The 15,029-nt window shown below is 46.3% G+C and overlaps 1 protein-coding gene across 2 annotated transcripts; it reads right to left on the minus strand.

Annotated features, from left to right (window-relative positions):
• Positions 1-374: 374 nt before the first annotated feature.
• Positions 375-13,640, minus strand: LOC113960686. Of its 2 annotated transcripts, none has more exons than XM_027670357.1 (6): positions 13,344-13,640; positions 4,761-5,228; positions 2,071-2,211; positions 1,606-1,671; positions 956-1,046; positions 375-608 (listed from the first exon to the last, which is right to left on the minus strand). In XM_027670357.1, exons 1-6 carry the CDS (start codon positions 13,396-13,398, stop codon positions 401-403), a joined length of 1,029 nt encoding a protein of 342 aa, XP_027526158.1. In that variant the 5' UTR covers positions 13,399-13,640; the 3' UTR covers positions 375-400. The 2 variants fall into 2 exon arrangements, with proteins under 2 accessions (XP_027526158.1, XP_027526157.1); XM_027670356.1 differs by having other exon boundaries at positions 4,761-5,231.
• Between the last annotated feature and the right edge of the window lie 1,389 nt (positions 13,641-15,029).

Here is a 15,029-nt window from a genome sequence, read left to right on the forward strand (position 1 = left end):
TTAGTTATATTCTCACACTGACAACACAACTGACAGGCTCCTGGGCCTGTTGGCAGCTAGTTTTATCTTAAAAAGAATTTAAGGGTCATCAGGATTTCATTTTTTTCCCTTATACCTTATCTCAAAGATTTACTTTCTCATGTGCTCAGTAATCTAGAATTTCTGTTCAATGAGCAGGTGCAGCTGGTGAAAGTCTCAGCTTCATTTAGGTAAACTTGGGCTTTGTTATGGGTTAAAGCAGCTCTGGAATTGCTAAGCAGCATGTGTCTCTACAAACCAAACAACCTACTCTGCTTGCTTCAACCCTGTGCTGTGCAAGGAGATTGTACTCAAGTGTTCAAAAAAAAAAACCCCAAACAGTGCTTACTGTTGAAACAGCAACAGCTCTGTTACTTTGAAGCTAGTCCATTTGGTAACTGACATTGTCAAAAAGAGGAGTGACTGTCCCGTCTTTCCACTCGATGAGGATCTCTCCGTGCCTCAGGGAAGGGGAGCGGGATGGTGGAAGGTATGGCTGGGGACTCCTTCGTAAGGGAGTTGGCTCCCGTAGGTCAGCTCTGCTGCTGTTGGCTGGAGAGCTCTTCAGGGCAGAGAGGATTTTCTTCTTCCTAGGAGGAGAGAGGAGAGGGTATGTAACTGCACCCACCTGTCACTTGGTGGCTTCATTGGTAATGCCACATCCTCCAGGGTGGTGTGAGCTGTGCAGGAGAGGAGCAGCCAACATCAGTGGCTGCATTTGGATGGTTTAGTGAGCGGGACAGATAAATGGGGTGGCAGAGAGGAGGTGTCATCAAGGGTGACATCACTGGTGAGCAGACCCATCTGCTGAGAGCCAGAGACCAGGTGTGAGATGGAGAAGGGCAGTGCCACAAGCAAGACTTTTTGTTTTGAAATGCTCGAGTTTTATTTTAAAGTGCTGTTCATGGCAGACTGAATGAACCTGAATGTCACTTACTTGTTGTAGTGAACATTGAGTGTCAGTATTATTAATCCCAGTATGAATGCCAAGGGGCTGAGGACCAGCATGGCTGTCTTCCAGTTGGTGCCTGAAAGGGTATCATAGAAAGCATCAAGTGTTTGCTTTCCCTGTCCCTGCTCTTAAGCAATAGCCACAATTAACACAAAAAAGCACCTGTAATGTCCCTAAAGACTGGCAGATACCAGGAAAAGTGCTTTGTCTACAAGATCAACCTCTTACAGCCACTTTACACTACACAGCACCCCTCTATTGAAAATGTCCACAAAAGGATTTCTTTTTTGCTGTGAAGACAATAACTTCATGCTTCTCCTCTCTGCGGCTTTCTGCTTTCAAAATAAGAAGTGCTAGGGGAAGGCAGCAGTGCTAGTAGGTAGGTATCTAATTCTTCTGATGAGCTGAAACAAAGCATTTGCGGGTTTTTACTCACTTTTTTACTCCAGGCCTGTGGAGATTTGTTTAATCTTTAAAAACAGTGTTTCTGACAGTTAATTTGGTGCCCTGCTTCCTGCTGAGCATCCTCAGCAGTACCCAGGGGAATGTAGCTCTGTTGTGATGGGAAGGACAGGAGCACTGATGAACCTTTGTTTACCTGATCCCTTCCTCCTCTGGCTGATCCCTGGACCTACCTGCAAGCCTGGCCCCAGTGTTTTTCCCTCGATTTCCGTGCTTCTTAGAGTGATTCTGGGATACATCTAGGAGAAGAAGCAGAGAGACTCAGATTAGCAGCTCCCAGTTGGACCAGAGACAACACCAAATTCCTCCTGGGGCTGCACTGTAACCACAAATACCCTTTGGGTATTCTGGGTACCCAGAAGGGAAAAGGGAACTTTATTGTTCCTCGGTGTTCCCCATCTGCTGGTATTGTTGCTCCTAAAACATCTAATGGCTGTGCCTGCAGGTTAAGGCTGTGGCCATATCACTGAACTGCTTGCCAAGGGAAAACACCTCAGCGTGTTTATGAAAGCACTCCATGGTACACATGGAAGTTCTTCAGAAGTCCTCAGTGCACTGAAAATAGTTGAGTAACCTCTGAGTGCTGCCCACACTTTCCTTCCTGCTGTTCTCACATACGCATTCAGAAAAGTGCTCACCCTCATTTGCTGGGAGCTGTGCCTGTCTGGTCCTCACTGGAGACACTGTGCTGTTCCATTTGTTAGCCAGAGGTGGGTCAGTCAAGATCACAGGAGACTCTCTGTCCACGGCATCGATCTTTGATGAATCGATGGTTTTAGCTTGGAAGAAAATAAAGCAAAGATCTGTGTGATTATAATTTACTTTTTGTACAGGAACCTGAATATGGTCAATGCCCAGCAAGGAAAGGGAACCCATTCCTGCTGTTTTGGTCCTCTGCCCTGCAAGGCAAACAGATGTGGTGCAGTAGGAATCACCTCCTCCTGTGCATCAGGGGCCTTCAGTTCTCACAGATTTTAAAGATGAAATGAACATCTTGGGACTGAATCAACAACCAAAGCAGAGCTTGTTTTCTGGTGGTAAATACAGTCATTGGTCTAAAAAATATGAGTGCAACACCAGCTATTAAAGCATGACGTGTGAGGAAGAGGCAAGAGGAAGAATCACAGCTGCTACCAACTCTGCAGATGAAAAAATGGGATCAAAAGGGTGCTAAGTAGTCCATACCTCTTGCAGGGCTCAACAACTTCCTTTGCCTTCCAGTCCTACTGCAAAAGTAGGGCAAGTGGGAAAGCAACTGCTGCTAGAGGGGAGGTTGTGGGAATCCCTGGGGCAGCAATGCACCCCTCTCCTGCACTATGTGTGGCAAGATCAAGAGACCCATGTCTTCAGGGCTCCCTGCTGCCTATCTGACCCCCATCCCCTCCTGTGGCATCCATGGTTACACAAGTGTAATTTATTGAGTGAATAACTCGCCGAGGTAGAACTTCTCTGTCGATGATCAACTGAAACTTTGATACCAAATGCCTAAACAAACACATAGGACTTTGATGTTGTTAGTGAGTGGTCAGAGGTTCCCTCCAGTAGACTGAACCATGGGATTGATAGGATAATTATTAGTTTGCATGAGACACACTAACTGGCACAACCTGATTCAAAGCCTGCTCAGTGTTTACCCTCACAGCCTTATTTGAGGATCCTGGCTCGGAGGCAGCCCTGGGCTGCCAGGAACAGTGCCTTGGGGAATGCAAACGCCCTTTTCACATGCCTTTTTCCCATATCTTAAATGTTCCACGCATTTCCTAGCCTATATTTAACTAGCCTATTATGGTATCTGATTTGTATGGTCCATATTTAACTTCATGCTAAACAAAACACTACTTGTGACTACGGTGATAATTACATGTTAACCTTCTAGTTGACTAATTAAAAACCTTGGGAAAAAGGCCACTGTATCTTCACATGGCAGCCCAAGCAGCTAATGTATCTCTTTTTATTTAAAATTAGATATAACCTCTTTGTGTCAAAAGGTTATACTTATAATCCATCTGCTTATGCCAACCAGATTCTTCACATTTTCTCTTTACTCATTTCTACAAAACTCAAAATCTCTTTGGAACATCAACCTTAAGGTAAGGAATAGCCTCCTGTAAGGGAAAAAATTTCCCCTCAGGAAGGTGGTGAACCTCATAACCTGCACAGGACAAATAAACACAGAATAGGTACTACAAACACCAGCTTTTTTCTGGTACCTGGAGTGGAAGAAAGGAGAGGATGGGGGGAGGAATTGAGTGTGATTTTCAGGTCTCACTTCTGTACAGAAATTTACAAGAAAAGTCCTGAAACCACCGTTCTTTACAGAACGGATTAAATGGAAGAGAGAAACAGACTGGACCCTGAATTATCGGTGGTCAGCAGTGAGCTTCATTGAGCATGTGACAAATGATGACAGTCACATTGTGGCACAGTGACTATGCCTGTTGTCTTTTAGCCTCGTGTCCAACACCTAAAACTATGACAGGAGCAGGATTTCTGCCTTTTTTGTGTCCTGTCTAGGCAGAGGCTAGTGAACACTCATGAAGGGAGAGACTAGATTCTCTTAGCAAAGATTAAGGCCATGAAACTGATAATATAAACAAGATTTTGATGTCATCTTCTAGGATTTTTTACTGCAAAGGCAGAGCAGCACACTGCTTCCCTCGACTTGTTGTGTTCACTAATCTCTTTGTGGTTACTTCAGGCACCGGGAGCAAGGTTCACTTCTGAGGATCATGACAACACGGAATGAAGGTTAGAACTATGGTTTCATTAGTGAAACATGCATTGTTCAAGGGAGATAACTGTACCTTATATAACAATTCTGATTTCAAATAACAATTTCTGATTTCAAATATAACTACTTCTCAATAATTCATACAAGTTTGAAAGAGATTTTCAGCTGCCTCCAGTTGTCTTGTTACCAAAAATGACCTCCCAAAGTACCAAAAGCCCTTTGAAAGCCTAAAGCACCTGACTTTGTGGGACCACCTTCATTGTTCTGGGCTTGGGAGGCTCAAGCAATTTCAACCATTACTGGCTATGGGCACCTGACATATTATGTGCATTCTGAAATATTTGCCTGTCATCAGAAATGCAGCTGGGGTTTAGAGACCCGATCCTGTAAGGCAGTGTGTGCTTTCTGGAAAACACTGAACAGCAGCTACTGGGGGAGACAGTGGTACCAAGTGGGGCTGAGCTGGAGCCATCTGGTATCTCTCCAGATGGGGCCGAAGTGAACATGAGTTAGAATGATGGATGCAAGCCCAGTGTTAGGTGGCTTGGGTGACATGTAAGTTAGATGTTATCTGATGCTAAATCTACCTCATCTTACTTTCATAGATCCACACACGTGTGTCTACATCTTGTTGTGTTGGCTTGCTGGGCCTCCGAGCTGCTGTCCGGGCAGCAGCACAGATGGTTTCATCTGCTAAAGTCTTCCACCTGCTGAGTTTGTCCTTCTCCCTTGAGACAAAGACCTTGTGGCCTCCTTCCTGGGTGCTGAGGTGGAAGCCCAGACTCTGCAGAGTCAAGTGCCCCTTCTTGCTGCAGGACCATGCCTGGCGTTCCCAGTCTCCGCAGGGCTCCAGCTTGACCAGAGCGTTCTCCCGCGCCTTGTGGGCCGACAAGCACTGCTTCGTTTGGAGGCTGACAATGGTCCTGCTGTCGGGGTCCCAGCTCCACTGCTGCTGCTGGGAATGTGCCTTGCAGCTGGTCAGGCTGATGCTGTTGGTGTTGTGGAGGGAGACACGAATGCACTTTTCCAGGCGGGTGTTCCGTATGAGGAAGCCTTGTCCCTCTGCTACTGCGGTACAATCAGAGCACGGTTTAGTATCTTGTGCATGTCTGAGGCAAACGCCTCTTCTCAGCACCAGACATAGTAAATGCCCTGGGGAAGGGGAGAACATAACCCACCAGTCCTTTCCTGGATGGACATGCCCAGATAAACAGTTCCCCCAGCTTCCTAATTCCCTGGAATGGCATTTCTTTAAAATACGGAATGTGTAAATAGCCCTGAGCAACGCTAGAGAAAAATAACAACCCACGTAACTAATGGGGAAAAAAACTTACCATCCTTCCGACCTGAACAGTTCTATGATTCTGTGAAATACCTGCCTATATATATTTAATTCAGTATTTCAACTGCTTTAATTAGGTACCCATCCTTCCCTCCCTCCAAAATGATTAGATGGTTTGGGGTTTTTTGCCCCTATCCGGGTCAAATCTTTCTTATAAAAAAGCAATTGAAATTCCCCCAGTGCTATTCATCTGGGGCCAGCTAGACCACCTTGAACTACACTTTCCATTAAATGGCTTCTGGTGATGTTAAAGCAGTGTTGGGATAAAACCATATCCCATCAGAAATGTGTAAGTACTTGGCTGACGCAGCTCATGTAAGTTTTGAAATTATCTTCTTTTTGGCACGCCTGACTTTGGTCTGTGCAGCCTAGGCATGAAGGTACCACTTTTAACAACCCCTTTGTAAGAGAGAGACATTACAGCCGTCCCACAACAAACATACAGTTTGAAGCAATTTCTGTAATTGCTTGTTGCTTTTAAGAGCAACAGGTCCCAACATCTCAGATGACTTAGGATGGATATTGTCATGTTATCTGGATGATTTCCCCTGTTTTCAGCATAAAATCATCAGGTGTGGCCTGTGAACATCCTGAGCAAAATGTTAAATGCCAAACCATCCGTCACTGATGTGGATGTACCTTCTGATGTGTATTTTACGCCTAAGACAGAGGGATAGAAATAAGTTTCAAGTTTCTGAACATTCTGGAAATCTCTTCATTACAATTAACACATGGTAACTCCCAGCTTTCGCGGTGACTTTTTTTCCCCTGTTTTCCCCAGGAGCAGAGTTATAAAAGCTCCATCAGCAAACAGTGCAGAGCATAAAGAGTAAGAGGACGCTGAAAAGTGATGTTAAACAAGAACACTGATTTTATCTAAACTACTTCTGCAGAGTTTCCCCTCCCAGAGCAAAGAACAATACTTTTCTCTGTAACAAGTATTTGGCTCAGTACCTGAAAAAATAAGTGACAGTATAAACAGAAGCCAGTACACAATACCAAGGGTATAAACAATAGCTTAAAAGAGCTCTCATGTTTTTCTCTCAGGAAATTCTGGGGTTCTGCTAGATAAATCGTGCCTGGGGGCTGTTAAATCAGAAACAGATTAGGGCTTTCTGCTCCTCCTGAATGCCTGGAGAGAGGCAGCTAGAAACCACAGTACTACTGCACCAGCTCTGAGATGAGGATGGATGTGTCTGCACTGGTATATTCTATATTCTATATTCATAGACCTGTGATAGCCACTGATCCAGACAATTTCTGCCAAGCCAATGTGCCTAAATGGAAATTAAATTTCTGGGCTGTCTGTGGACAGCTTATGAGTCCTGTTCTCTTTAACCCTTTTTGAGGGCTGGGTGGAGGTAAGGTATTTAATGCACTTTGGACACTAATGAGTTTCTGCCAGTTTTGAAAGGCAGGAGAAATATCTCATATATAATCTCCCATAATCCGCAGAAAATTGAAATGGATGAACACAATCCCACCACCACCCCACCCCTGCCTTTTTTCCCTATGATCTGAAATCCAGAATTCTCACATCCTTGCTTCAGTTTAACTGTGAGAAACCCATTTCCAAAATAATGATTTGAGAGCTGTCTAAAAAAAGTAACAGGGGAATATGACAACTGTTCTGAGACAGATAAAACATCTGCTGAGCCCAGGATTTATGCTTAAAATGGTTTTTCTCATGTACACTACATTGTATTTTTCAACTGAGAAGGTAAAAAATCCCAGCATTTTGTTTCTCCGTCAGTATTATGGGCTCCTTCTGCAGTTCCACATAGTCAACCTCAGTTTTATTATTCTCAATAATTTTGTGGCATCAGCAAACTTAATTACTTCATTATTCACCCCTTATGATCTTTGTCAGCACCTGCTGATATCTTCACTCTACTGTCACCATTGTCAACCTAGTCCAGCTCTTTGTTCCAACCTGTGGGCTAAGCCTCTCTCTTACTCCACGAGAATGGAGTTTCTTAAGGGCCTTGGTGGAAGAATCTTATCAAAAAGCCTTTTGCAAACACAAGCACAAAGTCTTGGTCAGCTCACCCCATTTATGAGCTCATTGATGCCCTCATGGATGTCAGAGTCCCCATTACAAAAGCTGTGTTGACTTTTCTCATATTTATCTGTCTATCTGTAAATAGTGTGCTTTGCTTTCACTGACTTTCCTGGTGCCAAAATCAAGCCTTGTGACCTGTGTCTCCCTGGGCTGTGCAAAGATCCCTCTTGAGAGGGACATCATTGCTGTAATGCAGCCCTTTGGTGCTGAGGTTGCTTTAAATAAGAGTTTACACACTCCTTGGAAGTATAAAAAAATGTCATCTTTAGTTTCCTGTAACTCAGTGTGAATGCCATGTGGGCTGGTCATTTGCCACAGAATTATTTATGATTTTTTTTCCTCCTAAAACTTCCTCTGTTGCCAATTTTGTTTGATAACACTCTTCAAACTGCAGAGGGTGAACTGCCTGACCATGTCTGAAGTGAGCACCAGAGCCAATAATCCATTCAGCCTTTCTACACTGCCCTACTTTTGGTTGCCCTTCTTATATTTATGTCAGCTGTTTATTGACCTCCTTACCCCCACCAAGTTCCTACTTCAGATACGTTTGAAAATTTCCGTTGGCAGTTTTTATGTGCCCTCTCTGGGTTCCTCATCTAAGTCTCTTTCTCCTGTGTTTTGTTACAGGTTTTATTGTTAAACATGCCAGAATCTCTGCTGCTTTTTTTTCTTTTCCCTGCTCGGCAATGACTGTCCATTTGAAAGTTTTGTGTGTTTTTATTACATTTTAAAGAGTGTTGGTGTTTAACCCAGTCAGCAGATGCGTGTTGTGCTCTCTTGTGTACAACCCCTGGTATTTTATGTTCCACTCTAAAGAACATGCCCCACACAATTAAACCTGGAGTATGTTTACTTTGAAATACACATCAGGCACTAAGAATCTTTACTCAGGAGGCAAAATGACATTCTTTTTCCCGACATTGCAAGTCCCCACTGTCCAGTGGTCTGGCAAATAAGGCCACCATCCCTAACATTTTGGGGATGTTAACCTGGAGCAACCAGAGCATCCAGTGTACTCCCTGAGGATGGGACTCAGCGTTTCTGGAAAATACCAGCCTTACCCACAGAGCCCAAGTAGATGCCTGCTTTGAGCTGCTCATACTCGAACACTTAGGCCTCTTCATATTTTTAGGTACAAAATAAACAATTTCTAGCAAGGCTCTTGATGCCAGCTCGTTTGTCCTATGATACTGCCTCTCTGTCTGGTTACAAGATAGAAAAAGCAGGCAAATATAGCCCCCTGCTTCTCTGCAGCATGGCCACCCTTGGGACATGCTGTTCCATGTAGGATTAGGAGCAAAAGCCATGCAACGTTCCTAATTAAGGTAATGCCACCAGTAAAGCCTTGGTTACCAGTAATCCCAGTGTGGCTGGGAAAGTTTCTGCTGTTTCTAGGCTTTTCTGCCGTTTCTGTGGTGGTTTGATAGAAGGCATTTGCAAATTGTTTGGGATGGGTTGTCCTCTCTAAAGGCTCTGTGGAGGGAACCAAGTCAGAGCTGAGCAAGCACAGGTTCCCAAAACACTCCAGGTCACCCAGGAATCTCAGACTTTGGTCTGTTTTGTCCTCCCTACTGGGGTTCTTAACACTTGAAAAAATCTTTTAATTAGCTTGAATTCTCTTTGCCAAGTGGGTGTTTTCTGTAGAGAGATGTGTGCTGAGTCACAGTCAGAAATTTACCTTTTCCTGCCTCTACCTGTCCTCGAAGACAGGTATCCATCTGCAGCAGCCATGGCACCTCTCATAGGGACTGCTTTTTGGGGACATCTCACACCCCAGAAGACCTCCCAAGCATGTCTCTTTTTGGATACCACCATGTGACAGCAGCTCGTCCGAAATGACCCAGGCAGTGGCAACAGTAGCTGGGAGAAATGTCTCCAAGCTGTCTGCTGCTTCCACCCAAAATGTGGACAACTCTAGGGGGTACCTGCACCATGGCTGAGAAACCTCAGATCCAGCAGGACCATGGCCTGACTTACTGGTGAGATAACCCAGAGAGTTTTCTACTCAGGTTAATCTACCTCCACTCTTCTCCGCTGCAGCAGATCTTATCTTTTCCACAGAGCATACACCAATGGAGACTGACCCACACAATTCTCATATACATCCCATATGTTTGTCTCCTTGCATAACTCCCCTGAATATCAGCTCTCCCAGGATTTAGGCCTTGCCTTCTTGGACTATTGCAGTGGTTCAAAGAGCATCAGATGGGAAGAGGCTTTGGAAGACTCACATCCTCTCAAGCTGCCCTGACAGCAATGCTGGTCTTTGCCCTAGCTCTAAAAAGAGCTGCAAAGGACTCCAGTTCCTACCAGAAATAGCTCCAGCCCAAAAAAAGTAAAATTTAACCAGAAAATATAGGGAAAGCCATCTTTACCTGCACAGACACTATGGTGATGGGGACAACACCACTCCATACACTGCTACTAATTATGGTAATACTGGTACTACTTCCTTCAGGCAAAGATACAAATGAGATGATGCAGTAGCAGAAGAGGGAAACTCCCAGGTAAGGCAGGAGGATTCCTGGTGCAGGTGCTAGCATTGCTCTCTTTGATCACTTGTGGGAATATTACATTGAATCAAACTGACGCAATCAGTTTGAGCTGCTATCAGGTGTGGACAAACAGGGCCCTAATCCTTCACATGGAAACATCTCCTTCCATGCAAAGGAGCAAGCCCCTGTCTGCTGCCGTGCAGGACTCCAGCCCAGAGCTGTGGAATGAAGAAATTAAAAGCAGCTGGAAGGCACTTGCTGTCCTAAGAGAAGTGTGGTGAATATATTTGGTCAAAGACAGGAAATCCAGATGTGCACAAGGGAGTGGTGAAATTGGCACTCTGTTTTCTGTTTTTATAACCAATACCAGCATGGCAGGAGGTGAGATTAAGTATTTTTTTGCAAAACTGGCTGTTGACTGGAACCATTTGCTTTATTTTGCCCCAGTCCCCCCTCAGCATCCAGCTGTGCTTGCTTGGATGTAAAGTTGAGAGACACAAATGTCCATGGCAGTTCAGTGCATGTGGCCAATCTCCCTATGGAGAAGATGATGCTGGATGGAGCCTGCTGAGTCCCTGCTGGAGAGCAATTAGGCTTCTGCCCACCGGGCCCAGCAGAACAGGCAGAACTAGAGCTGGGTGAGCACAGCAGCCATAGGAAAAGAAGGAAGGTTTGGGGCATGGAAAAAAAATCTATAAATTATGGGAAACTGGGGAGGTTGGAGAAGTCACCACAAAGCTGGTGCAAGTGGGGAAAACCAGTCCCCGGGAGGATGTGGTGAGTGTCTATAAAATCCAGAGAGGTCTGGAAAGGATGGACAGAGGCTGCCTGGTCAAGGACTGATCCCAGATGAGATGGAGAGTGCCAAGGGAAGGCTCACAGTGTGCAGGAGGTGGTTCTGCACCCAGGAGTTGTGCATCCTTGCTGCCAGGGAGAGTCTGCACAAGCCAGCGGAGGAGATTTGATAGTTACTGAAGAGTTAAACACACTACGGTCAGGAAATCCCCCAAGCTGAAAATAGTTGGAGACTAGAAAATTAAAGGGGGAGGATAAGTCTCCTATAAGCTTGGCTTTTCTGCCTCTTCAATGCAAAATTGCTTAGAGCTGTCTTTTGAGGTTGGGACATGAGGGATCAGGGAGCAGCCAGCACTGCCAGGGGCTTGAGGGAGAGGAGAGTGGCTCCTAAGATATGGGATCAGGCCAAAATGCCAAGCAAAGCCACCACCAGCCTCACACTTAGTGCATGAAGATCCAGAGTAGGTCTTGAATGCAGTCTTATTTCAGCAGTTTTCTTTCTGTCTGTATAGGCACAAATCCTTCTGGTGCCCAACTTCCCTTCGCCCATCCACCCCCACCTCACAGAGTAACCATTAGGTTTGACTTCATAAGAAAACACTTTAGCTCCCTCCCTGCTTGCAGGTACTGTCCAAAGAAACAGCTGTCAGAACCAGCTTAGGCAATTCCAGGATTTTCAGTTTCCAGCAGGAAACCAAACCCTCAAGGGTCTGTCGAGAGCAAGCACCTCCGTCCTGCCAGCAACCTTAAAACTCAGCAGCCCCAGGCAGGAGGGAATGGGGAGAGGCTGCTGCAGGGAGAGATCAGCCCCAAGCAAGAACATGTTTGTGCTCTGCTCTTTGAGCTTCTTTGGGCACTGCGAGGTGTTGGGAAGATAAATTCCTTTCTGGCAAAACAGTTGTGGTTTTATTAGTGGTCTGGCTGAAATGCAGCGGTTTGAGCACGTGTTTCACCAAAAGCATTACACTGGAAAGGAAAAGAAATGTCCTGTGATCCTCCATGCTTTACGAATAAAACACAGCCATGAGGCTCCTGTCGTGTGGCAACAGAAAAAAATCACTTCCTTCTAACACTGGACAAGATCTGCATTAGAGGGAGAGAAAGAGCAAGACCCTAAAGGCTGCTCTGCTTTCCGAACATCACACCATGGTGTTATCTCCAGGTCTTAACCAGATCTCCTCTAGCTTTTAGAAGGTGCACATGTATTGTCACCTCTTAATAGTACAGAGACATACCCTCAGCCTGGGGCTTTACAAAATGAAAGACTCAGTTCACTGTATTTGCTCTAATTGGAAAGTTTTGGTATGCAAAAAACAGCAGAAGTCAAACCTGTAGGAGTACAAACCTGTCCTTTGACCCGGGTGCAGAGGAAAACGAGGGCTGGCTGCTCAAAGCATCCCAGGGAACACGCACGTAGAGATTGTGGAGCAGGGAATGGAAAGTAGCTTGTCAGAGCTGCTAGTCTGAGGTTTGTCTTTAAGGCATAATCATCCCAGCTTTGCAGCCCAAATAGTTGTCAGTCCTCTGGTCAAGGGATTTTGAACAGCTCTGAGCAGGTAACCTGTAAAACTGCAGGGCTGTTCTCCTCTCAGATTCAGAGTCTGAATGAGCCTTGAAGCACTTCAGGGATTTATTTCAATTAGTCCCTTTCAACCTGACATCTCAGGAATAATAAAAAGGGAAGTGCTTATTAGCTCAGGGAGTTTTTCTTTTCAAGGGAAATAGATCTGCCCAGTGCCCATGATGAGACTGCGGGCAGCACCGCTCCCAGGTAGCTCTTCCCGGGCAGCACTGCTCTGGCTCTGCAAGATAACACTCCGTAGGACTTCTGCTTTTCTCATCTACCCATGCATGTCAGAACCAAGGCTGCTTGGGTGCAAAATACTCCTGTGTACAATACATGGTTTGAGCAACCTCAGAAAGCAGCTGAATGTTAACCTGAGCCACTACTGGGTCTGTTCCATGGAGGTGAGCAGTGCAGACACTGCAGCTTCCCAGCACATCCCCCTCCAAGACCCCTACCACAGGAGGAGGACAATTACATCGAGGTCCTGCTACCCTTCCCACCACCCTCTCCCATGCTGCCAGCATGTTCTGAGCCCACTCACTTCTCCCGGGAAGGGGCAGATGGGGCAGGGAGCAACACCGTGCTTAGGAAGTCACTTAGTGCCTGCCTCCCTCCAAGAACAGGTTCATTCATCCTGCTTAGCACTTTAAAAGCACTTTATAAAAGTGGCTGGCATGACACCATGGTGTCCCTGGCCCAACCATCCCAGCACCTTGCCAGCCTGTCCCTCACTCTTCTGTAGCCCTGTGTTTAATCCCATTTTAGATGCTGCCCTGAAATGTGCCTGGAGGCACTTGTTTTACAGCTGGTGGGTTCAGAGCTTTGCAGCCCAAGCAACAGTTCAGCAGAAAAGCAGGTTAAAACCTGGGAGGCAGTTCTCTTCCTACTTTACAGCTACCCCGAAGGAGGAGAAACTTACCCTCAAGCCAAGGAAGAAGACAAATACAGCCCAGGCTCAGCCTGAAAAGCTCCATGGTCTGCCAGCACAGCGGGGGAGAAGGAGCCCCCAAAGCCTCTTGCCCACGAACAGTGCCAGGCAGCTCACTTTTCCCCCTTTCTCTGTCATCCACAGCAGAAAAACCTGCTGGGACGAGAAAAACTCTTTTGTCTCAGCACTGGAGGCTTGGCAGCCGTCTTATCAGCAAAGGATCAGCTTGGAGACACGGTCCCGCTCAGCAGTTATCCCTTAGGAGAAATCATATGACGAGCCAGGATGGGGGGGGGGACACTGGACCGAGATGCTCGTGGCCGCCGAGCTCGGCTCCTTAGCAGCAGCAGTTGCTCCCAGCAATGACAAGCGCATGCTAAGCAGGCTGGCGGGCTGCCTTCCCAGGGCTGGGAGAAGAGGAGGATGCAGGGCTGGCCTGGCAAGGAAAAGCAAAGTTCGGCAGGAATGCCCAGAGGGGCGTGGGATGCGCCTGCTGAAACCTTGCACTTGGCTGTGCTGTCAGAGGGTCGTTTTCTCTTTAGAGAGAATTATCCCTGCCAAGATGATTTTAGGGACTGTTATAGTTCATGGCAGAGATAAAACCTCACAAACCAGCTGTGGGGGTCCTGGAGTCGGAGGGTGATGGAAGGGGGAGTTGAGCTCCTGGATGGGGAGCAGGGTCCTGCTGTGGGTCTGCCCTGATGGTCACCCCAAGGGTTTCTTGGGTCGAGTTTGGCTTTTCATGCATCAGTTTGGGCTCTGCACAGTGGGGAAACCACACACCCCTCCGAGAGGAAAAGCAGCAAAGGCCAACAGGTGAAACAGCAGTGAGAGCTGTAATTTTGCTAGTGAGATACTCCCATTCAGCCACATCCTTTCCTTTCTGTCCCATATGCTCGCTGGGGTCATTCTCACCTGGGGCCATTCTCACCTGGGGCCATTCTCACCTGGGGTCATTCTTGCCTTTTAAGTGTCTCAAAAACACTTAAAGATGGTGGTTTCACTTTTACTTTTGGTGTCCAGTCCTAGATGGCACCAATGTTGCATCTCCCAGCTCTGCCTGTGGGGCCAGGAGTCACTTGGAGGGCTGTGAGTTGCTTCCTTTAGTGGCCAAGCTGTCAAATTAAAACAGCACAGTATTGGCATTTATGCAAGGGCACAGGCTTAGGCCATAGCCTTGCAATGGTGCAACTCTCTCTTTGCCCAGCCCTGGGATGATGGCTCCCAGCTTTCCCACTATCAGAACGGGGATCTGGCTTCAAAGTACTCTGGCTTCTTCACAGGTGGATGTGCATATAGCAAGGGATATCCTGTGATCAATCAAAGGGGAAGGCTGGGGTAAATTCTTATCCTAGTGGGGTTGCTCCTGCCTGACTGCAGCACTGTGCTCAAGAAAAATACCACAGAACTGGTTTCTTTGTGATTACTGGTTTCTTTTCCCTGTGGGAATGGGTCAAGCTACACTAAATACCAGGCATTTTTAATTTTAAAAGGCACAGATGTTAAACTCTGCACTGCATGACTGGGACTGAAAATGCAAACACTCTTCAGTGCGTTGTTGGGTGAGTGTGTCTCTCCCACAGGAGGAGGAGAGGAAAGAGCTGAGGTTGAAGAGGATGGAGAACACTGAAGCAAATATCCTGGTGAAAAGGTCACTGTTCTTTTCTACCATGGATA

This window comes from Neopelma chrysocephalum, unplaced genomic scaffold, assembly GCF_003984885.1.
Source record: "Neopelma chrysocephalum unplaced genomic scaffold, ASM398488v2 Primary Assembly neopelma1_96845, whole genome shotgun sequence".
Classification (NCBI taxonomy): Eukaryota; Metazoa; Chordata; class Aves; order Passeriformes; family Pipridae; genus Neopelma; species Neopelma chrysocephalum.